Genomic DNA, 23,361 nt, shown 5'->3' with positions numbered 1-23,361 from the left:
ATGGCACTACTTTGCACCATCTAGATGAAGTAGCTGAGATGGCAATACCATTTTTTAAAAATAAAAACGGAAGATTTTGGGAGGTTTTCAGCAGATTTTTAGGAAAAAAATGAAATGAAGATAAGATTATGCATTCCAAAAGTACAAATTTGGGGAGGGTTTATTTCTTGAGGAGAGTTTAAGTCATCAATGTTATAGCCAAAGTAAGCACTTATCTCTAATTCTGAAAGGTTTTGTTTCTTTAATTGTACTTTGATACTTGGAGACTAGCCTGCTAATTTTATTCATAGTGGAGGTGTTATTAACCAATACAACAGTGCCCACTGCCACAGGCAGTCTCAGTGCTTGCTGCTGTCTCTTTGTTTTTGTTTTGTAGAAGTGTATTCTTTTGGCTGCTGTGGCAACTGTTTATTACATACAATTACAAAAGTACCTCGTGATATCACTGTAGCATCTGGGTAGGCAGCTGTGACTCCTTTTCCCTTCCCTATGCCACTGTTGCTGCAGCAGTCACTCTGCTTGCTCTTCCTTTTCTACATCTCAGAAGGGCAACAGGGAAGGAAGGAAACAAAATTACTGTACTGTAATGAAATCCCCCTGTACCATTTTTCACTCCATCCTTATTTCTGAAGAAAGATGAAAAATAGCAGGATGTGTTGATGGCTGTTGATGAGAGAAAAAGAGGGGGGATGTTAGAAGGAGTGGGATCTGCATGTACCTGAAGTGAGGAAGGATCCACTATGATGGAGCAATGAATTGTCACCAAACACAGAGGGGGTGGGAGAGAAACCGCCCTAAAGTAGAATTAGAAAATACATATTCTACAAAGAATAATTGTCAGTAACAAGGGAGTAATAAAGATTGAGAGGTGGGCTTCCAGAATGGAGTGAGAATACTGGGACAGGAGTAGAAGAAATTCAGCAGATTACCTGTGCTGCTGGCACTGTCTGTATCCATTCCAAAGCCAAAGACTCACAGCAGTGGCTCTTGGGGGTGTGATGCCACTGCTTCTCAATGGCACTGGTTTTGCCTTTTGTTGAACAGGGCTGAGCTGGATACGCAGGTGGGTCTGAGTCACCTGGTGATGTTAGCATCAGCATAGCTGCTTCTGGTTTACCTCTTCACAGATTGAGATTATCCAGCAACCACTTTCCCAGCACTGCCCCACTGCTAGTCTCCTGGCTGTCCCCAAGCACAGGGTCAGCCTGGAGCTGTGATGCAGACAAAGCAGCACTTCTGTTTAGAACCAATTTCAGTATTGGCACAGTGTTCAAAGCAGAGAGCAGAAGGTATACTGAGTTTATTTTAATGAGGCTTCGTATGAACTTCTCAAGAGATGTATCTCACTGAAAGCTGAATCTGCAGTCTTCTGGTTTGTCACATCCATCTTCTTCCCTCACCAGCTGTGCACTGAAATTATTTTGCCAATCTTCAATACTTTTGTATCCACTTTGCCCTCTGGGTAAGTGGCTTCCCAGAAGCATTTACAGAAGGCAGCTAGAGGCAGGTCTGCTCCTGCATAACTGTTAGATGTGCAAGAAATGCGACTACAAGAAACTGTGTTGTAATATTTAGAAATGGAGATCATTCTGTAGTAAGCCTTTCTCCTCAGAGGGAAATCTCTTAAGCATTAAAGTCAAGGCTCTGTGTAAAAAAAGGAAGAGGAAGAGCCCTTGTATCCCTCTTCTTTCTGCTGTCATATCTTACCAAAGACACTTGAGAGGGACTGAATTCTCCATGGACTGCTCATAGGGCAGGGGAAGCCCAGTTGTGATGTGTTTCTGTGTGCTAGGACCATTCAGATTAGGTAATGCAATAAGAGGAATGAAATGCCACAGACAGTGCCATGGAAAGTGAGTTCATGGACATTAGTATAATATCCTGGTTCTGCTTTATTCTTCCTTGTTATAAAGGAGGGGGATAAAAATGAACTTAAACTCATACATTCCAGAAGAATCTTTCAATTTCTTTCTGAGTCCTGAGGAGTGGGAAGGCCTCCCAACCATCTGCTTTCCTATTTTATTTGGCCTGATCACTTCCCCCCCATGCACTGTTCATGTGTCAAATCTAGAAGGCAAATTAAGTTGCAATTCATTTTCCTACTTGTTTTGTGCTACAGGCTTGCCTTTCCCTTGTGTTAAAGAATATCTATTTCAATAGAGTATACCAGCAAGATTCAGAGACCAAGAATGGAAGGCACTGAACTAGTCCTCGTTTTCCACCTCACCAGAAACACACTATGAGTTTATGCTACCTCCAGTTACAGACACTGGGAAAGCATGTGACCCCTCATCAAGAAATATGAGTTAGACTAGAAAATGATAACATTGTTTTGACTAATCTATTCCATATGACTACCTAATAAACAAGGGAGATACTCTTCTTTTTTTTTGACCTTCTGTATTTTTACTTTTTCACGTTATTCTCTGCAAATTGAGTAAATTTGTATACAAATGACAGCTAAAAGATCCAACTGTACTTTGATAACTTCTTCAGATAGATTTTCATCTGGTATACATCTAATAGATGCTATTGTTTCCATATTTTAGAATGTTCTAAATGCAGAGAAATCTTGGTGTTTATAATGCATTGCACTGGACAAGCAGTTTTTAGCAGTAGTACTTTTAAGTGGCTGCCTGCCTAAAACATACTGAGGGAATAGAAAATACTCGGTGCAGTAAGCATATTTTAAAGCAAAATTATTGCATTCTAGTAACATTTAAAGTGTTGTGCTAGTAACTGTAACTGATGCCCATATATTTCACCCGCAAGTATGTATGTGGGAAACAATGTCAGAACTAAAATATAGGAGAAGCAAGGGAGAGTGAGATAAAGTTTACATGTGCTAATTCCTTTGTCCTGAATTTCATACCCCCATATTGATGTCATTCTGGAAGAAAACTGGCTACATATCCTCCCACTCCAGCTCTTCCGGTAAGCAAAGCCTCCCTCCAGTGGGTAAAATACAGTATTCTGTGAAGTGTCTCATCAGCTACAGGGGAATAATGACAAGCCATTGATAACTTCAAGTGTCCAGGGGCTTTATGCTCAGCTGCACCTCCTCGGTCCTATGCTACATATTCTACCTGGGAGATAACACTGGAAAGGTGGGGATCACCAGCTCCAGAGTCACACTGCAGCTTTTTTGCTGGTTCCTTGATTACCCCATCCTGCTGAGTTGCTGGGGTGTGAGCATCAGGGCTCACACTGGGAGACTGAACTGCTGGTCTAACAGCAGACCTGTCCTCTGACCATCCTTATAGTTCAGCCACTTCCACCTGTAGCTGCCACAGCCACCGTTATTTCTCCTTGAAGAGAACCTATGGCTGTAGTAGTAGGTTTGTTGCAAGCAGCGTGTTTGTACTGGTCCTGAGTCAGTTGAGTTCAAGACAGATTTAGTCTGCCCTTTACCAAGTGGGTGCACATCTGAATCTGTCCTTCCAAAGATAACAGAACTTCAGGCACTGAGCTGTTTGGTTTGCTTTCTTTGAGATCTGTGGTTTGGTTGCCAGTAACTTTAGTAGAGCTGGAATATAAATCATACTGAATATAAAACATTTGGGCTTCAGTGTGTCGGGCAGATATCCATGAAGAGAGAAGGCTAATTAAATCCTCTTGCATTTTAAACCTTATAGAATAAGACTCTGGCTGAGGTCTTGCACATATGGGAATTTTCTCCGGTGAAGCCTGATGAGTCGTCGTTCTGGTTGCCAGTAACATGGATAAATAAAAGACTTAACAATTAGGAAAGAAGGAAAACAAAGATAATACACCTGTCAAACTTTTTGTATTATTAATGCACAAGTGAAAAAAATGTTATGCTTGTGCATGCTGTTGCCCTTAATACCGGCTGTTGCCTGCACACACGGGTCGGGATTTTACATCGGCTGAACAGCCTTGCTGCCAGCAAGCACTCTAACAGGCAGTGTCAATAACAGCAGTCTTCCCACACTCCATACAATTTAAGCTATTCTTCAAATTAATAATAATACTTAATAAAGCTTCATTTCTCATTTGCAAAGAAAACCTTCAATTAATGTTAATCAGCATCCTCAGAATGTGATCAGGCGGGGCTTGTAGCTGGACGTGCCGAAACAGTTCAACTGGCAGATGGAGCATTTTCCAACTATTCTAATTAACGATTGCTCATTTCAAATGTTAATGCAATTAAATGAATAGGCAAAACAAATAAAAATAATATACGGTATGAAAATGCCACTATCAGAGAGAGTTCCAATCAAAAAAACTGAGCCTTACTCAAGCCCAGAAAGGGCCCAGCCATCTCCTCCTGGCTAAATAAGGTCTAAAAGAGACAGGGCTAGCTTTGTTACGTGCTTTTTCCAACTGTTTCTCTGGGATCGACATTTATATCACTTCCGTTTTAACCTGCTGGCATCAACTGAGTCATTGCTTCTTCAAGTGTTAGAACATTTTTCTACAGAAAATGGGAAGGGATTTCTTTTGCATATTATGGGCTTTTTTTGGTGTAAGTTTTAGACTTCCCCTGCTTCTTGCCTCTTCTATTTGAAATAATTGCCTGATTCTTTTTTTTCTTCCTTAGGAGTTTTATTTTCTCTGAACCTTGTATACCATACCACTGAAGTAGGACCGCATTTGTTTGGGCTTATAAAGAGTTCAATTAGCCCCTTAATGCCTAGTTCAGTCACAATTAAACCTTCCCTGTTGACTCAGGATTGGTCTTCCTAAAGAGAGTGGAGGTGTTTTTAATTATTCATTCTCTGGTTTGTTTCTTACAGCAGTCTCAGCTGTGCTTTATTATTTAAAGGTTAATGCAAACTGAGGACTAGGTAAATTAAATTTGTTTGGCAGCTAGCAACCTGATGTATTATAGACACTGAAGTATGGATAGCAACACTTTTGCTATTGTGACACTTAAAAAGCCAGATTTTATCTTTAAAACAATTGCTAGTTTTGTTATTATGGCTGATAGAAAATGAATATTCCATAATGTTACAGTCTCTGTAACCCATTTTTGTTGAGAAAGCAACGTAGTTTAGAAAGCAAAGAAGCATTAACAGCTATTATAGAAAATTGATGTAGGTACCATGACTAATGAAGTACACTGCACAGTACTAAGGCATGCGGTTGTATGCAGGGAATTGTGCAGTCAGAAGTTTTAATGAAGGGAGCCCAAGGAATTTCAGGTGAAAGAGGGTTTTATTAACTTCCAGTGAACAAAATGAATAGTTGAGCAGTGAACATGACATGATGTCGTATAATAATTGTATGCCTTGGGTACATTGAGGGGCATGGAGCATAGCCAAGAGCTTTTATCTGTTCTACACACGGAGTTATTTCACAAACCCCTGTATGCTGTGGAAATCTTTATTGCAAACATAACAAGAATTGTTTCACAAGAAATGCCTTAAGACAATACCACATCAGTTATTTGATATATCTACCAATACTGCCTTCCTCTGAACAATATTAATCAGATATCTGGAAGTCACCATCCCAATTGATCCTAATTAAAATTTATTCCTGTATCAGTGACTGGTATCAGCAGGCTGTGAACTGTAAAGAAGTCTTCATATTCCTTAAGAGGCCATCCTGAGTAAAACATGTATTTTTATGGACAAGCACTATGTTGTGTGAAAGGGAGGCTGTGTTGGCTTTTAGAAGAGTCATGCCCAAGAACTTTTATTAGTTAGTATTTTCTTTCTTTTTTTTTCAGGAATTCACCATATGGATGAGACATTTTTCTTGTTTCATGCAGGACTGTGTTTTGTACATTTTGAATATTATTTCAGTACTGTGTTTTTAACCAAGGACTTTGAATTAACATAATCCAAGAGTTTAACCCACTTCCTGTTTATATTATTTTTAAGATAGGGTAATGATTGCAGGGTAAAGCAGCCTTCTGTGCTGTTGGCTGGAGACCTTAGGTTAGTAACTTAACAAGTGCAGCTGCAAGGTTGTTTGTACCCTGCTCAGTCTTCAGTACAGTTTGTGCTGTATAATGTGTGTAATTACACTGCTCCTGACTGATGAGGTAGGTGGATGAGGAGGAAGGTGAAAATAGGATGGCTTATGAAGCAAGACAGTGACAAGACATCTCAGCAAAGTCTCTATATCCTTGCACTGTAAATAGTGTATATCTGCCCACTAAAATATTTGAGATAAGACAGTTGGGAATATTTCTGTGCTTATTTGAATAATTTATAATGTGATTTTAATACTTTTTCCTGGCTGAATATATCACTTCTCTGGCAGAGCTTAGGACATCAGTTACATGTTTTATCAGGGACTAACTTAATAAATGTGATACACAATTTTAGCTTCAAGCATTATTGCAAAGCCAGTGGTACTACTAGTAGAGTATAACTGATGCAGTATATTCTTGATTGCATGTAGTTAGTATATTTTTGTTTTCTATTTTAGTGCTGGACCCAAAGGAGACAACATTTATGAATGGAGGTCAACTATACTGGGGCCTCCAGGATCTGTATATGAAGGTGGAGTCTTCTTCCTTGACATTACCTTTTCACCGGACTATCCTTTTAAACCACCTAAGGTTAGTAGAAGGATACTGAAAGTCTTATAGGAGTCCTCTCCTTCTGATATTTTTAATGTCTATGTTGGTATATCCTTTTAGGATGAAACATAAAACTTTCAAAGCAATAATGAATATTTAAACTTCGGTATTTTGATGGAAAGAATTTAAATAACTGCCTAAAATTTGCTTGCATGTTGCCAGTATAACTGAATGGATATGGATTTATTTAGCAAATGGTTGCATAATTTCCCCGCAGATATTTCTAATGTGAAAGCATTTATATTTGAGTTGCACCCTTTATAAGCAGCTGAAGGTACTTAATCTTTCCTGTTGACCCATATAATTCACCAGGCCTCTATGGCTGTCTTGACAAAAATATGCACCTTTTGCACCCCATATAAATTACTTTGCAGATGCAGGATACACGATTGTTATGAAGTTATAAGGAATTGCTTTACATCAGTTTTCTGGAAGAGTATGACACCAAAGTCAAGAAACTGGAGTGGTAGACAGATCTACAGAACTCCTTACAGATTTGTTTTATAATGCTGTCAATAATGACACAACCAGAAGTGTAGAACTGTATCAATAACATGAAGGTGACATTACCATGATCAAGGAGACTTGGAATGTCAAACAGGAAAAATCTAAGAAGATTGAAAAAATAGAAATGGGATGGAATGTGACAGTACAGTGTCATCTATAACCAACAGTAATAATTGCTGAGGAGGGTGTCAAAATGGAGCTTTATTGGGTGATCACAGGATTATTAAAAACTACCTGCATAATGCATCTATAAAAAAGGCAAATATACGCTTAAGATGCATCCTCTGGCCTGCAGAGGTAAAGAATTACCAATGTCATATACAAGACACTTTTAAGACTTTATTTGCAAGACTGAATGCAAATCTTAACACACATGTTCACTAACAGGAACAGAAACTGGGAAAATTTACCCCACAGGACTGGTAATAGAATCAAATAAATTGATGGGCCTGTCTTTCATGAAACAAAGTGAAAAAAGGTGAATTGTTCACCTTACAACTGTGGAGAATAAGTGTCTGGAAGAACTCCACAGAAGGAGCTATGAGATGAAAAATATTTACCTTCTTTTTGACACATTTATGAAAGGATCAGTTGGACCACAATAGAAGGGTATTGCATTAAAAGAGAGAGTAGCTGATTCCTTTTGGATTACCGTGAGTAGACCATTGAAAGATAAGTGCTTATAAATAGAATTTGAATACCACAGTAGTAACGTTTATAGCAGTTAACACTGATACTATCAGGAAAAGTTTTTTAAAAAAAAAAAAAAAAAAAAGAGAGACCTGTGAATTCAAAGCATTTGTCACTCTGTAAATTGGACTTTCCCAGCTAGTGACTTAAAGATGGGTCAGTATGGCAGGATAAGGGATGGTCTAGCTTTGTTTCCCACCTCTGGTATTCCAGTTCAGGGAAGCTTTGAGGTCACTGAGAGGTCTTACAGGGGTTGTACACTTTGCTGACTGCACATTTTCTGACTTAGGCAACTGTTGTTACATAGTGAAGTAAGAATTTGAAACTTTATAACTTTTCCTTCAGTAAGTTACAGCTTTGGTCACACTGAGCTGGGATGATGTCCTGTTATTCCTGACTCCCGTCCAGCTCAGCCCACTTGCTGTACAAGGTCTGTCATAATAGGCCCCATTTGTTTGCTTCTTTCCTGGGCTTAGTCTGTTTGTAGTAGCTGTAATGCAAGGGTTACATTCAGGCCCCCAGCAAATTAAAACTATATTATTTAGAAGATAAAATGGCTGTATTGTCTATAAAATAAAGCTTGAAGGTCTCTCAGAGATCCAGACCTAATATGTAAAGAATTAGTTCTGAAAGACAAGTTGCAGGGACATCTTCTGTCATTCTGTCTGTTGAATCTGTTGAGTTTTGAGGTGGCATATGCAATAGACATCCTTTTAAAATAGAAGTTGGAGATCTGGTTTGCTATTTCACTACAAGGTAAAGTCTTTTTCAATCTGTACTCAGTTGTGTTTGGCACTGTGTTATTTTGAGACATGAGGAATGCAGCTGTGCATTGCTTATTAATGAAATGTCAAGCAAAGAGGTGGTTCTTGTCCTGCTTTGTAATAGATTTTTTGTCTGCCTTTATCTTGATGCCAGTTGTCATTGTAAGAAATGTGTGCATATAAATCATATGAAAATGTACTGCTTGATAAAGGATGAGAGAATTGATGATGGCATATTGTATTACTAAAAGGCCAGTATTTATGATAAGGGAAATTGTTATCTGTAAGAAAGCAATGAGTGTGTGTGCACAAGGGACTAATGTCAGATATAACTGTGTTGCAAGCATATGTTGTATGCGTGGATTCTTATTCTAGTCACTTCGGCCATAGTTGTAAATGACCCCTATTTTCAGACCTGCTGTAGGATCTCTCAAACTGTTGCTATTTCATTACACTTATTTTCCAGACCCTGTAAAACTCATTCGTAAGTAAAATAGCTTGGAAATCCCTTGAATAAAGCAGCATGGGAAGACGACTGCTTATCATAAGGTAGCTGCCGACAGTCAGTATTGTTGGGAAGGGGTGGTTAAATATGTTTTCCACAAGCTTATTTCTAGCAAAAGAAAGGTAGTGAGTACATGGAACATAACATATGGCCTCACACTACGGTGCTATCTGTGTCACTGGGTGTTGACATCTCTACTTCACCACGAGATTTGTGATATTTGGTGCTGTTCTCAAAATCATGGGTTCTAGGGTTATGGGAATAAATCATCTTAGATTTTTTTCTAATTATAGTCCCACTCCTTACGGCTCTATCATCTTAAAAGATCTAAAGTACAAGACTGTGAAATGTACTGAGAAAGACATAAAATGTATTCCTGAATGTTGGCAAGATTACCTTCCTGTAAGAACATAGCAGAAAGGGTCTAATTCACATTTCTCGCTTTGACTGAATTCATACATTACTCCTGAGATTTCTGTGGGCCATTTTCATCCCTCTTTCACTATGAAGTAACTAGATATTTAAATGAGTACTGTCAAAATTGATCTTCCAAAAATGTGACCACAAAAGACCTGGGAAGAAACAGAAACTGTATTTGCCAGATTCAGTTACTTGACCCAGCCTGAGGTTCCAAAGACAAATGCCCATGTCATATAACATAGTTACTGTTAAAGGGCCTAATCTACAGTGTATTAAAATCAGCAGAAAGATTTCCACAATACCTTTTCCTTTTCTATTCCCAGATGTTGTGCACTCTGTTATCATGCATGTGTATGTTGCACATGGACATTGAGGAATGTAAAATAATTTTTTAAATAAGAAAATGTATTAAAAATGTATTTTGGATAAATGTATAGTATCTTATTATTATTATAATTAAATATATTTCTGGTGCAACCATTGTTCGATCTGTATTATACAAAGTTCTCAATATTTTCTAAAGGATCCAGATTGCTTCTATAAACACTTTAATGCCTGTTCTGATTACTGGGCACCCTGTTGCGAATTGGAAAACATTAATTAAAATAAAATTTAAAAACTGAGAGCACATTTGCACATGAAGAAAAGATTCTACCTATATTTTGGGTTTTCTTTTTAAGAAATTTATAAAGTAATTTTCATTTGTTTTTCCACATAATTAACTTGCTTTTCTACTTTGTCTTTATCTTGTAAAAAAATATGAATTACCCATTCATTCAGGTTTTGTTTAACAAAGAAAACATATCTATCCAAACTTTCACTGTTAGGTCTTTCTTCAGTTTTTACACCTTTGTAGCCTTCAACATCACATCCTCCTAAGATTTTGAAGTTCTATCTTTATTCTTTACATCCTCTAATTATACTGTGTAGTCCAGTTCACATTCTGAGTTTCATATAGCCGCACATCACTGCCATCAGGTTTCCCTTCCAGTCTGCATGAAGTCTTTTCCCTGTGGATCCATAGTTTTCTTTTTGTCTGTTGCTACCGGTCAATGTCTTTCTAAAGTTAAGCCATAAGCGTATTACCATCACAGAATATACTGTGTGTTAGGTCAGAGTATAATTTGCTCTCATACTACTAATTTTTTCCCCTTTAAAGTCAGTCTGTGTCAGTATTTCACCTTTGTCTCATGCCTTGAAACCGGACTCCAGATTATTTGAGTCAGGGCCACTGACCATTTCAGGTCTGCTTTCCTTATAAATCAATGGCTTTTGGCCTCACTCACAACTGCAGCACACTCATGCAGAGGAGGGAGCTGTCCTTTCCCCAAGAAGTTTATCTCTGTGTGACCGATGCAGCTTGAGTAGGAGTGATGGAGGGCCAGCCCAGGCTAATTCCGGTTTAGCTGTACAACCAGGAAACATGATTTTTAGAACAGCTCATCCAAGAACGGACAAATTAGCTTAGGTTTTCTGGGACGCTCTAATCAATTAAAAGTATTCCCTCACCTCCACTGTGAGGAAGCTGCTGTAGCACTGCGGAAATTAGCTGAGCACCTCGTTGGCTGAGTCAGCAAGAAAGCGGCAGCCTGCACAATCACGGTTCTCCTCTCAGCTGCATCCTCAGTATCACGTTGGTTTTATGAGATGCCAGACAGGAGGAAGGTGTGGAACAGGCAAAGCGAGGCACAGATCTGGACATGACCTCACTTTCTGCTAAAGGCCAGATGCCGTTGAGGCTTCAGTCTCAGTCACAAGGCGAGGTTTCACTTTAGCCCCAAAATACAGCATCTCTCTTGTAGTGCTGTGGGCTGAAAAATAGAGAAAGCTGGGCCCTGTTCAGAGCAGCCACTTAAAGAAATTAATAAAAATACTTAGATGACCTGCTAAGGAGATAACCTTACATTTTTTCAGTGCCTTAATGACCCCTCAACCTGATTTTTAGAAATACCTTTTGGGATTTCTTTTTCCTGCTATCTTCCTTTTATCCTTAATGGATTCAGACAGTTCGCCTCTTGGCTTTAGCAGAGGAAAGCTCTCTATCTTTGAGATATTGAATGGGATATATAGCTATGCAGAGATGTCACTTGTGGGAGGGTGTGTGTGCATATCTGTGGGTGTACATGTATGTGTGTGTGTGTATATATATGTACATGTGTATATGAGTAGAGGGTATCACATCTTTTAGTCAGCCTGATCTGACAGAAAGAATTTCAACTCAATTTCTGTCCTCAGTCCTCATAAGAAATCAGTGAATTCCGCAAGTATGCATACTTTTTGTCTGAGATCCTTTAAAGGTTAGCCATCACTAGAAATTAACACCACCTCTTTATGTACACTACAGTTATTGAAGGAATGGCGATAATTTCATAATCCTGCCTACTGTCCCTCTGGAGCAGGAAGCCTTGACAAATCAGGAGGCCATACCAGGGTCTTTCACACAGGTGTTTGTAGAAAAATGAATACTCTTCAAGAGAACTTTCCCCCCAGGAATTGTCACTGCAGTAGTGTCTGCGTTTTCATCAAGAATAATCTTTATTAATAACTTCTGCTCTCATATTTGACTACGTTCAGTCTATTACAGTGTCAATTCAATTTAGCTGTAGCTGATACAATATGGATATATCTATCATTATCCTAGTACAACCTTTTTTTTTGAATTTGAGTGATTTATAAAATCTCTTAATCCCAACTCTACAATTAATCTTGCTAGGGACTTTAATCTCAGCTGACTGAAAAATGGTTCACAGGACTTGAAGGCTGCAATGTGCTAAATCACCTCTAAATCAAAATTAAAATAACAGAAAACTGTTTCCTCTCTGTAAATCTCATGTGTCTATCGACTGACTGAAAAATTATTCTCAGCATTTGAAAGCTTAGCTGGTTTAAATCAGCTATTGGACTGCAAGGGAGGCCTTTATCCTTTGTAAATATAGTGCATAGTGTGTATAGAATCTGATCTTAATGGCAATATTAAACATCTCTTCTTTTTTTATACATAATTGTCATATAGCACTAATTTCTGTGCACTAAATATCATTATGTGGAATCTTTCTCCTGTGGTAGACACTTTCTATCTATTTCAAAGGTTCAGCCTCATGTTTGAGGGGTAATTCTTTTTGTTCCTGGCTTCTACTCTACATTTTCATACTTTTTTTGCATGTGATTAGCTGTTAAGGACACTTTTATCTGCAGTGTAATAGAAAAGCAGTGCTTACAAGAGTAGATGCAAAAAAATAAGCATTTCTTGGTATTTCTAATCTGAATTGTTAAAATGAACTTTGCAAGGCAGACACACACTTTAAATTGCATGTATCACTATTAATACAATTTACACTTGAAGCTCTCAAACTCAGAATAGCCTTAAGTGCAGCCTATTTGATCATCCCTTTTTAACATCTCTGCAATGTTGGTGCAGGCAGGGCTTCAGTCTATCTCCTCTTGCCCCCCGTCCCAGATAGATATTACCATCATAAGACCAGCCTTCAAATGCAGTGGCCTCCTATCACTGTTATCCCTTACATTCATTTGCCTCGTCATACCTCTCTCATAGCCTCTGTCACATCACATTAGTTCTCAGTGCCATGCTGTGATGCTCACAGCTTTTTTCAACTGCCTCCTGCCCTCCCCATCCTCCTCCTCCTGATGGTCTGGCGGTTCCTCGCCTGGTGCATTCCCACACCACTGCCTCCCCCGGCCCCTTTGCTGTGCCTCCATGCTCCCTTGTTCTCCTCGCCCAGCCTTTCTATTTACATCTTCTTGCTGAGAGCAGCCCGTGAATCCTTCATCCATGACAATAAATGGAGTTGGCAGGTTTTCCCAGCAAGTGAAGTCTTCGGGTGTTTGCAGGCAGAAATCAGATGCACAGGCGTCTTTGAGAGGGAGAGATGGACAACCTACCACCAGCAGACCATTGTCAGAGCCAGCAGTATCGGCCTGAATCCTACTCTTCCCAGGCATGTGAACTGCAGAGCGTGGTTTACATGCTTGCACCACCTGCAGTAAAACAGTTTGTTCCACAGGTCCCATCCCTGAGATGCCCCATCCCTGGAAGTGTTGAAGGGCAGGTTGGATAGGGCTTTGAGCAACCTGGTCTCATGGAAGGTGTCCCTTCCCATGGCAGGGGATTGGAATTAGGTGATCTTTAAGGTCCCTTCTAACCCAAACCATTGTATGAGTCTACGATATCTTCAGGGAGCACTGAACCTATAGGGCAGCATGCAGTGCTACAGGGCTTGGGACAGGTCAAACTCAGGTGGCTGTGTAAGAAACTTTCAATATCTCTCAGAATGACAGAATCACAGAGATTTAATGTGGAGGATGGAGATGCAAGCAGAAATATATTAGTCTGAAGAGAGAATCAATAACTACATTTTATTGTGAATAAATGCAAAAGGCATTTGATAAGGCAGTGCCATGTAAATCTCTGAGATTTCCTTTAAATTCATTTATCTGATAATTCTTCTAGTAATTGGCAAATTGAATTGCCAATGACTCTTCTAATGAATAGCCTTCTTATTCACTCTGTTTTTAATGTACTAATTTATATCACTAGTTTCTTCTGATTTATTTAGTCTTGATTAAATTGGCTCTATCCAGCTGAACTCTTCCTGGTTTCCCTCACCAAAACTGAGGTGGTTCACCATTTCTTCCTATTTCCTATGAATACCCAGTACATGAAGCTCCTCAAAAAGGCCTTTAGAGGGAATATCTTCTGCCTTGCAGCAGTGGTTTGCATGCTGCTTGTCAAATATATTTTCAAAAGACAACTTGTGTTGTCTATTGGATGTTTCAGAAGCTACATAATTCTGCTGTATCAAATCCACGTGATCTAAAAATACATCATATGTCAATGTTATTTCTTGTCCTCTGAGGTCAGTCTGCCTAGGACTTCTCATGTGGGGAGTACCTAAATACTCAAAGGCTGTTAAAATTGGGTAAGGTAAAAAAAGGCCCATGTTTCTTAGAATAAAATATAGGTCCTGAAGTGCCTGCCACAACCTGCCCGCTCAAGAGCAACAGGAAGGAGCACTCTGGTGAGCTCAGAGAGGTGTGCATCTAGGGCAATACAGCCTGCATGCTTTAAACTTCAGAAGGGTGAATTTATTTTATAAAAGTTAAATGACTAGTAAATCTTTAAAAAATGCACTCTCTACAGAAGAACTTTTTTGCTGACTTTCCGTATGGAACTATTAATTGCAAGAAAGATTATGCTGATTATATGAAAATCATTTTATAAAAAGTCAAAGTGACTTTGTTGGAGAAAGCTTTTGATGCTTGGCATCTTAAATCTTGTTTCTATTCTGACTGACCCTTGTTCTCTTCTTCTCTTCCTTTGTTTTTAGAAAAGTTTGTACAGTTTAAGACAATTTTTATTTGCGCTCTTGGATATATCAAAGATTATCAAGGTCCCTTTTAACTTTTTCTGCTGTTAAATCTGTGTTCAAAAGGAGTGCATTTATATAATGAAGATACTTAGTGTTGCTGTGCTTATTCAATTTTTTTCCCCTGCAAGAGTCTGTTCAATGAGACAGTGCAAGTAGTTATTTAGCTCCATAATTACCATAAATATAATGAATAATTACTCATATTGCACACTTATTGATTTTCAGTAATATAAAGGTCAACTCACGCGGATGCTACTACATCCTTTTAAACTGTTATCACTTTTGGCTACTGATGCATTGGTGCATTTTGCCAGAGAAACACAGCATACTTTGCATACCAGACTTTTCTGTAGGTCAAGCAAAAGTAATCACAGTTTATTATTTCCTGCTAATGCAGATGCCAAATATTGTCCTTATATTGTCCAAATAAAATAAATTATAACTTTTGAAAACCTACCAAAATTAGATGTAAGGAAGTGTTTTAACAATTGGATGAAATTTTATTTCCTGGTGTGAATTTAAATTGTATTCTTTAATAGTGAGCATCATATGGCCAGTCATTTATTATTATGCACTTCTTGTGTTAATCATCAAGTGTCTCAGGAATTGTTCATGTGCATGCTACAAATCTGTACTTAAAACCAGAGATGGTCCACCCTGTCTTAGAAAGCTGGCCTCAGTGCTGGGTGTAGATAAAATGAAGTGCACTCTGTAAGAAATTAAAGGATGCTAATTAATGTAAAGGTTATTGCATGAACATTGTCTCACTCAGAACTATAGATATTTTTCATTTAGGTTGTTTTAGAGTATTTTTCTCATATGGCTAAAGAGTGTAGCCCTGATCTTGTTTTTACTGTTTGAGCAGACAAATGTATTGCTCATAAAGTCTGACAAACTGAGATGGGAATGATTTACTCCCTCCTGAGCTTCATGAACATCATCATAAATGGCATCATATTTTTTAATACATATATAACCTTTTCTGTATGCAGTACAACTTCTTCCACTTCAGGTAGTGCCACTGCTGTTTTATTAAAACAGAACTCCAGGGGAATATTTAAGGAAGACAGAAGTTTCATCTCAGGCAGGCATGCAGGATTCCATCCTTGTAAGAAATGAAAGGACTTGAAAGGAACTTTCCAAAACCGTGGGATTGAGAGCCCTGGGATCCCAGCTCTGCTTCCAGTGTTGGCCAAGCAAAAGGGGGTTAGTTTTGTTTATTTTCCTGTTGGCTCTGGGAATCTTTCATCTCTCCCTACACAGTCACCAGGCTCCAGTGGGAGGAATGAGAAACAGGAGGTGAGGCTTTGAACCCAAAAAGGCTGAAGAAGACAATTCTTGAGCGCACATTGTAACCCCTTGCATGCTAATAAGCAACACTGGAGAATCATTTCTTCCTCTGATATGTTTCTAAAGAAAGTTGCAACTGAATTCAGTGAAGTCTGGAAGTGTGTGTGATGTGTTTGAGGGATCAGCCCTTGCAGAGCTGCAGTGCCTCTATGTGCCTCTCTGAATCTCACAGTGAAGGTTAAGCAAATCACATACATGGATGCCAGCACCACAGTGGCTGCTTGGGTTTAGACCTCACAGAGGAACATTCAGTCCAAAAGAGAGATAGTAAGTTATTTTAAGACTACCTTATACTGGAAAACGGGTGTTCAATATCCAGAAATTATTTATATTGCCTTCAACCAGTTGCCTCCAATCACTCAACTAAAATCCATCTTAATTCCCTCTTCCCAAGCTTTATAAAGTCTTTTTCAGTCCTAAAACTTATTCAATGAACAGCCAGACATAGCTTTTCATGTCCTTTTTCTTCTCTCTGATAATTTTTCTCCCCATTTTGAATAGATAACCTCATTTTCTTTTAAGAGAGTATATAAAGGGGGGTTTTATCTGTTTTATTCTGATTTACGGTATTTAGAAGGGTTTGGCATTCAGCAGTGGAAAAACAGATGAGTTTATTATTGTTTTTCTTCAAAACTGATTGAATATGAATTCCTTATCATTACCTGTCAAAAGCTTGTGTATAGTACTCTTACAGTTTTCAGAAGGTAGCTAGTCCGATTTTTCCCTATTTCCCATAATCCGCATTTTTCCGACCTACACTTTTATTCAACAAAAATCAGGTACCCTCTTCTAAATTCCAGAATCAAAGAAAATAGATCCATAGAGGACACTTACTGTTCAAAAAAACCCCCATAATTACTCCTCTACCCTTCAACTGTCTGAGGATAACTCTGCCTGTACAACCACACACTCCCTTGAGCCCCTGCATGGGATTGTTTAGGTGTTTTCATTAGGGGATAAATAGAATTAGACTGCACTGTTTAGAGGAAACATTTAAGTGACATCAAAGGTAAAAATATGACCATAATAAAGAAAATGAAGTTCCCTTGGAATGACATTATCACTTGGTTTCTCTCTATGCGTATAATAGGAGTGACCCTGCATAACCTTAAAAGGTAGATATGGTAAACACAACATCCAGAAGGTTACATGTCAGCATTTCCCACATTATCAGCAATTTGAGGCAACACCTGGATGAGGAAAGCAATGTGTCATTCCAGTTGTACTCTAATACCTTAGGGTAAGAACTCCATTACCTGCCACCTTCAGTCCACAGTTTCCAGCATATTAAGGCTCTCATTAATACAGCTTCTTTTGAAATTCCGAAAACTGTGATTCTTTTTATTAATTAATTGAATTTATTTTTTCAATATTAAAATTAATTAATAAAATATAACATCATAATTATCAATTCATAAATTGATTATTTAAACATTAAAAATGCCTCTGTCTTAGGCAGGCATTTTGAAGTGCACTGGTATGTTTGGCTAATCAGTGATATTTTTGTCAGTGGTAAGCTGCAAGCCTTATCTTTCTCAATGTCACGGGTTTAATATGTGCTCATAGTAAAAAAATGCTACATTTCAGGTCTAAGCATTTTCTAAAAGTAGCCTTCCAACTGCAAACAGATGTAGTCCCATTTACATTTATACACCAGGTAGTCTGAATGGCAATGGAGTGTTGAACAGGTTATGAAAGACATGAACTACGTCCATTCATCTCAGTGGCTCTCTGAATCCTGCCAAATTCCCAATGTCCTTGCTTCAGTGCTTCAAAAGTAGCTGAGGCAGGAACATGTGGCAATGTGTCTGTCCTCTCAGCTGATGGCTAAACAGTTACATGTTAAAATGCAGGCTCAAATTGATGACCTTCCCTTAAGCATGTTACAAACTCAGACTGACCTGTCTATAAATAATTCAGAGGGTATAATTTAATCTGTGTAATGGGTTCGGTGTGTTTCCCCCACATTCAGTGAGACCACATATATCTTTTTACCAAGTGTATTTAGATGCCACTAAATAAAGTCCTCAAATTTTTCATCAAGGAAGTATAGGAAAGCACCTTTGCTCAGGTAAAAGAATTAAGCAAAAACTTTATTCCAACACTGTACTGAAAAGTAAGCATAGAATACTTAAAATTAAGCAGATGCTGAAGTTTGCTTAGTCATGGGGCATCCTGCTAGGAAGCATTTCCTGATTCACTTCTAACTGGAGTATGAGTACCTGGAGTTAACCTGACTGTGGGCTTTATGAGCACTGACCTGCAATTCACAGGATGCTCCTGCACACCAGCTCCCTTTATGGACATTTGTGACATGCAGGTTGTGTGTAAGGTAGTTTACCGCTTTTGTGTATTTGTAACCTTCATTGTTCAAAATAGCTTCCCTTTGTAGACAAACATTTCATTTTATCACTCGATAATAATTTTTATTTAAATAAATAATTTTCTTGATTTTGCAGGAGACTTCCTTCACACCAAATGCTGAATGTGCTTGACCTCCTAATGAGGAGGAAAAAATAGATCATCTGGCCAGAGCATTTTGATTAATTCAGATCACTGTGCCAGAAATATTTTGAATTCTCATGAAAGTCCCAGAAGTGAAGCACTTAGGCTGTAAGACAAGAAGCAAAACCACAAGTGTAGGGGAAAAAAGGAAAGAACCTATAAATATGTAGGATATGGAGTGGCAGACTGTGAAATTATCCTATTAATTAGCAATACCTTTAGACACAGTTTAAAAACTGATGAACTTGCTTTTTGGGGGGTCCTTGGTATAGAACTAACTGATGCATGACAGTGCATCCAAAAGTGCTTTCCCAAATTTATGTGGAAAAGTACTTATGAGAAGAAGTATTTCTTGTTGAATGCAGTGTTTTAATACCATAAATCTATTACCTTTTCTTTCCATTATTTTGTCAAAGCTTCTTGGTTTAATCCAAAGGGACAGAATTTTTCAGTGTGTTAGAGAATGATTTTTTTTAATAGAAATAAACCAGATACTGGGTAATTTCACTTGTATTCTCTCTTCTGCTTACTGCTAAGTGGCCTGATCTCAATCCCTCTGAGATCTCTGATATTGAAGAAAATCAGAACAGGAGCATCCCTGTCATCAATTTCCATTACTCTCCAGATGCAGGTTTATCGGTGTGGTAGAGCAGGGACGGGTGTGTAAGCACTCCCAGTTATTAGCACTGTCCAACTCTATTGAAGGAGCATGGCTTTCCTAAGTCAGGGTGTGCTTTGCCTGCTGCTGTCTCCTGCCTAATCAGCCCCTCTGTTGACAGGGTTATTGCTGATGAGTAGACCCCTAAAAATGTACATCTTGATTTTAGGTTCTGTGAACTCATCACTGAAACCATCTAGTTTGACTTGTCGTTTGGGTAGAACTGATGGATAAATTAGTCCTTGATGACCTCCAAGAGGTGGTTTTTTCTTATTGTCCCTCCTTATCCAGTAACCCCACTATTTATTCTGAAGTGAACTTTCTTAGCTAAGCTTCTTTTGAAAGAAAAGGCCTGTATCTTCAACTTGAAGCAGAAGGACATCATTCTAGGCTAAAAGAAGTGCTCTCCTCTTTGCTTTGTTATGTATAGGATCTCCTGGGAGACAATATAAAATGAATACAGAAAGCCTCAAAATCAACTACCGAAAAACCCTAGAAGTTGTTCTACTGGTACAACTGTAACTTAAAATTTGGAAATAAAAGCATTTTATTTGAGCAGCCTTTCTCAAAAATGTTTCACTTCATCTTTTTCAGGAGTCATTGATGTGATGCCTTCACCCTTTTTTTCCAGCTTAAGGTTTGGGTCAAATGATGAACAGATGAAGACAGCAGAAGAATCTGTCTTCTGGCTCCCTTCAAAGCATGAAGGAGCAGTGGACCTGAATTATGAATGTTGTCCAGATCAGGGGGTGGAACAGGTTTTTCTGGCCCCATACAAAAATAGTGTGATTGATGAGACCAAGGCAAGGGGAAGCTCAGGAAATGTGTCCCATTCTCATCTTGCACAAACCAGTTCCAGTGCTGGCCAGAGGTGCAACAGACAGACTTTATTATCTTTATTTTATCTTGCCCAGTTTTTGACTGAAAGTAGCAGCATACTCTCATTTCAACCAGGAAAGAAAAATGTTAGTTCTTATGATTTTTTAATTGATTGATAACTGTGTAATCTTTGACTTGAACACTGTTGTACTTAGACACACTGTCCTTTCTAGGTAACATTCCGGACAAGGATCTACCACTGTAACATTAACAGCCAAGGCGTCATCTGCCTGGACATTTTAAAAGACAACTGGAGTCCAGCATTAACCATTTCTAAAGTTCTCCTCTCCATCTGCTCCCTCCTCACAGACTGCAACCCGGGTAAGACAAATTAACTTTCATATTCATGTTTATTCACAGTTCATATTTGATCAGCTCCTAGGATGTGGTCAGTGCTCTGGTTTACTGAACCTACTGAAAAAAGACAAAAATGTAGATTTTAAGTGCCATTCATAGAAATAAGACCATGTGTGCCATTCATGTAAACAGTAAAGAAAGCAAGCAAAATTCCAGGAGCTCAAGTGCATTTTTAGTACTGGAGAATAAAAATCTTTTGATTCAGAAAGTTTAATCAGTAAAAAATACCTTAGTATGCACTAATTTGGATATTACTACCAGGATATTACTACCAAGAAATATTAATGAGTTAATAAATATTGAAAAGGAAAGCTTTCCTTTAAAAATGCTGATAATATGGTCTCTGGAAAGAATATTAATAGTACTGACAATGATAGATGCCTGACACAGACTCTACAAATAATGAAAATTAGTTTAAATGAGGTTTATTCAATATCTTGGGCAGTCAGTATGAGTATTCAAAGCAAGCTGTCATTCTTATTAACTAGCACAGCACTTAACCTCTCCCCTCAGTTCTTTTGTTTGTTTTTTGCCATTGACCACTAGATCTGTAATTTCCACTTTCTCTTACCCTATTTACCAATGGATAATTCTGACTGTAGCCTTGGAAAATCGTAATATGTAGAAATTATTAAAGAAACATTGAAGGAAAATTAAGTGATCTGTTTATATGTCATGAGGGTTGTTTCTAGTTTATTTTTATTGTACACTTCAATATTCATTCTAATTTGCCCAAAGGGCTAAAAATTGCTTTGAAAAAGACAGAATATGAGATTCTGGTGTAATCAGGGGCTGAATCAAAAGCTGTAATAGAATATTGAAATATTTCAAGACTCAAAATAAGGTGAGAATGTGCAGAAATGCATTTGACTGGTTTTATTTTCATGTGCATTTCTAACTGTATATAAGCTTAAAACCTATGGTGTTCCTTCTAGCTAAGAGCTGGAGTGATAAAGTGTTACCATTTTAGGCATATTTATTTCAGGAGTATTGAATGCTCGCTTGCTTACATCTCTGAAAGACTGATTTCTAGTAGTGTCTACCCCAAAATATGCAGAGGTGCCTGTGTAGGTAGTCAGGCGGATTCATGACAGAAGTGTAAAGAAAAGCAAATTAGTATTTGCTCATGTGTCTTAGAGACCAGGTAAATAGCTAGAGCCACTGCAAAGCTGGTGGGATTGAGAAACTGGCAATAAGTGTGTGCTCTGTGGTGATCATCTCTCTTAGGAGGGATACAGTCATCTTGAAAGTTGGACGTTTTCCAGCAGTGATTGGAAATTTAGAAGGCTACTTCTGCCTTCTCAATCTTTTTCTTAAATCCTCACCAATGCTGCTAAACAACAGTTTTAGCAGACCCAGTGTGTAAGAGGAATACTGAAAACACTTACCTATACTATAGTATCATATGCAAGAAGTTAACATACTAAAAATGGTAAGTTCTTCCATTTAGCTTCTTTCAGTTACCCGCCGTAAGCATTGTCCTGACCATGGTAAATAAAAGAATTTTATGATCTTTCATTTTCAAATCTTCTCTTTAATTATGAAGTAGTTTTGGATTTTGTCACTGCTTCATGTTAAAATTTTCCTTTGATTTTTTGAGGAATGAGTGCAATTTCTTAAGTTCCATGGTGCCCTCTCACAAGGCACTGATGGCAGGTATATGTGAACTGTTGAGTCATTTTTGCCTTCCTTGGAGATCTCCTCTTTCATGATAGATACTTTTTTTATTAAAAAAGTGAACTTTGAATGTTAGTGACTTACAACAGAAAGCTTGCAAAAATCTACAAGTCCTTACTTTTCATCCTATTGCCTAATATGTTACAGTTGTACTACTGTACTGTACTGTACTACAGTTTTTATGATATTTTATCATTTAAAAATGATTGGTTATGTGCCATTAAATGAGTGGATGGATGGATGGATGGATAGATAGATAGATAGATAGATAGATCACTGATAGATAGATCACTAAAATATATGATGTATATGTACATATGTAGGTACAGAAACATGCATATATGTATTTTCCTCTCTGTCAGCTGGGAGTAATTTTCTAATCCCTCTGTCCTTTCTAAAGGCAGAAACACAACAGGGGTCTCTATTTGATAAGCAACTTTGAACTCTTTTTTTACCATTCATCAGCCAGAAGCAGATCAGGTCAAATGGAAAGGCAACACTGAATCTCCCACAAACATAAACACTTAGGATGGGCAAGTGTTCCACCCCTGGCCTCTCTGAAGGGAAGAATCAAGTATCAGTTACCCCCTGCTCTTACATTTATGCAAATCTTCATTAGAACAACAAATAGGAGTAAGAATGGCAGCTAATTAACCCTCAGTCATACACAGTGATTAAACGGAGCTGGAGCACAGCTGCAGCTTCATTGGCAAGAGCTGCTATTCTTCTCCAGCAGGCTGAGCAAATGAAAAGAGGTATTTGCTCCTGCCTCTCCTGTCATTCACACAGTAATCTACAAAAGCCACAGAGAGAGTCTCTTTCCTCACTGGTTATACATCACTGCCCTTTGTTCCCTATCACTCCAGGCAGGAGCGAGTTTGTCCTTTTTAAACAACTAATACAATCCTTTACTCATAAGCTGTTTCAGACCCTTCAGTCTTGATTATTATTAATTGTCTCTATTTTGCTTGGCAGTATCATCCAGTAAACTCTGTTAATGAAATGTCTGAATTTTGTAGCAGCTGGCTGACTTTTTCATGGGGGTAAGGGGTGCCGTAGCGTTTGTGTATGAGTGAACATGTGTGCATTATCTGGGAGTGTGAGAG

At 38.3% G+C, this 23,361-nt stretch overlaps 1 protein-coding gene across 3 annotated transcripts in view; it reads left to right on the top strand.

Moving 5' to 3' along the window:
• LOC116795958 (ubiquitin-conjugating enzyme E2 E2) overlaps window positions 1–23,361 on the top strand; it is a 206,148-nt gene that overhangs the window by 162,364 nt on the left and 20,423 nt on the right. For all 3 annotated transcript variants that reach the window (XM_032706133.1, XM_032706125.1, XM_032706116.1), the window contains exons 4-5: window positions 6,403–6,535; window positions 20,395–20,542. In XM_032706133.1, the coding sequence (XP_032562024.1) occupies window positions 6,403–6,535; window positions 20,395–20,542 (281 nt within the window). The remainder of the gene's footprint in view (window positions 1–6,402; window positions 6,536–20,394; window positions 20,543–23,361) is intronic.

The sequence above is a fragment of the Chiroxiphia lanceolata genome, chromosome 1 (genome assembly GCF_009829145.1).
Source record: "Chiroxiphia lanceolata isolate bChiLan1 chromosome 1, bChiLan1.pri, whole genome shotgun sequence".
In the NCBI taxonomy this organism is placed as follows: Eukaryota; Metazoa; Chordata; class Aves; order Passeriformes; family Pipridae; genus Chiroxiphia; species Chiroxiphia lanceolata.
The sequence above is the reverse complement of the archived record's forward strand: the minus strand, read 5'-3'. Positions and strand labels throughout refer to the sequence as shown.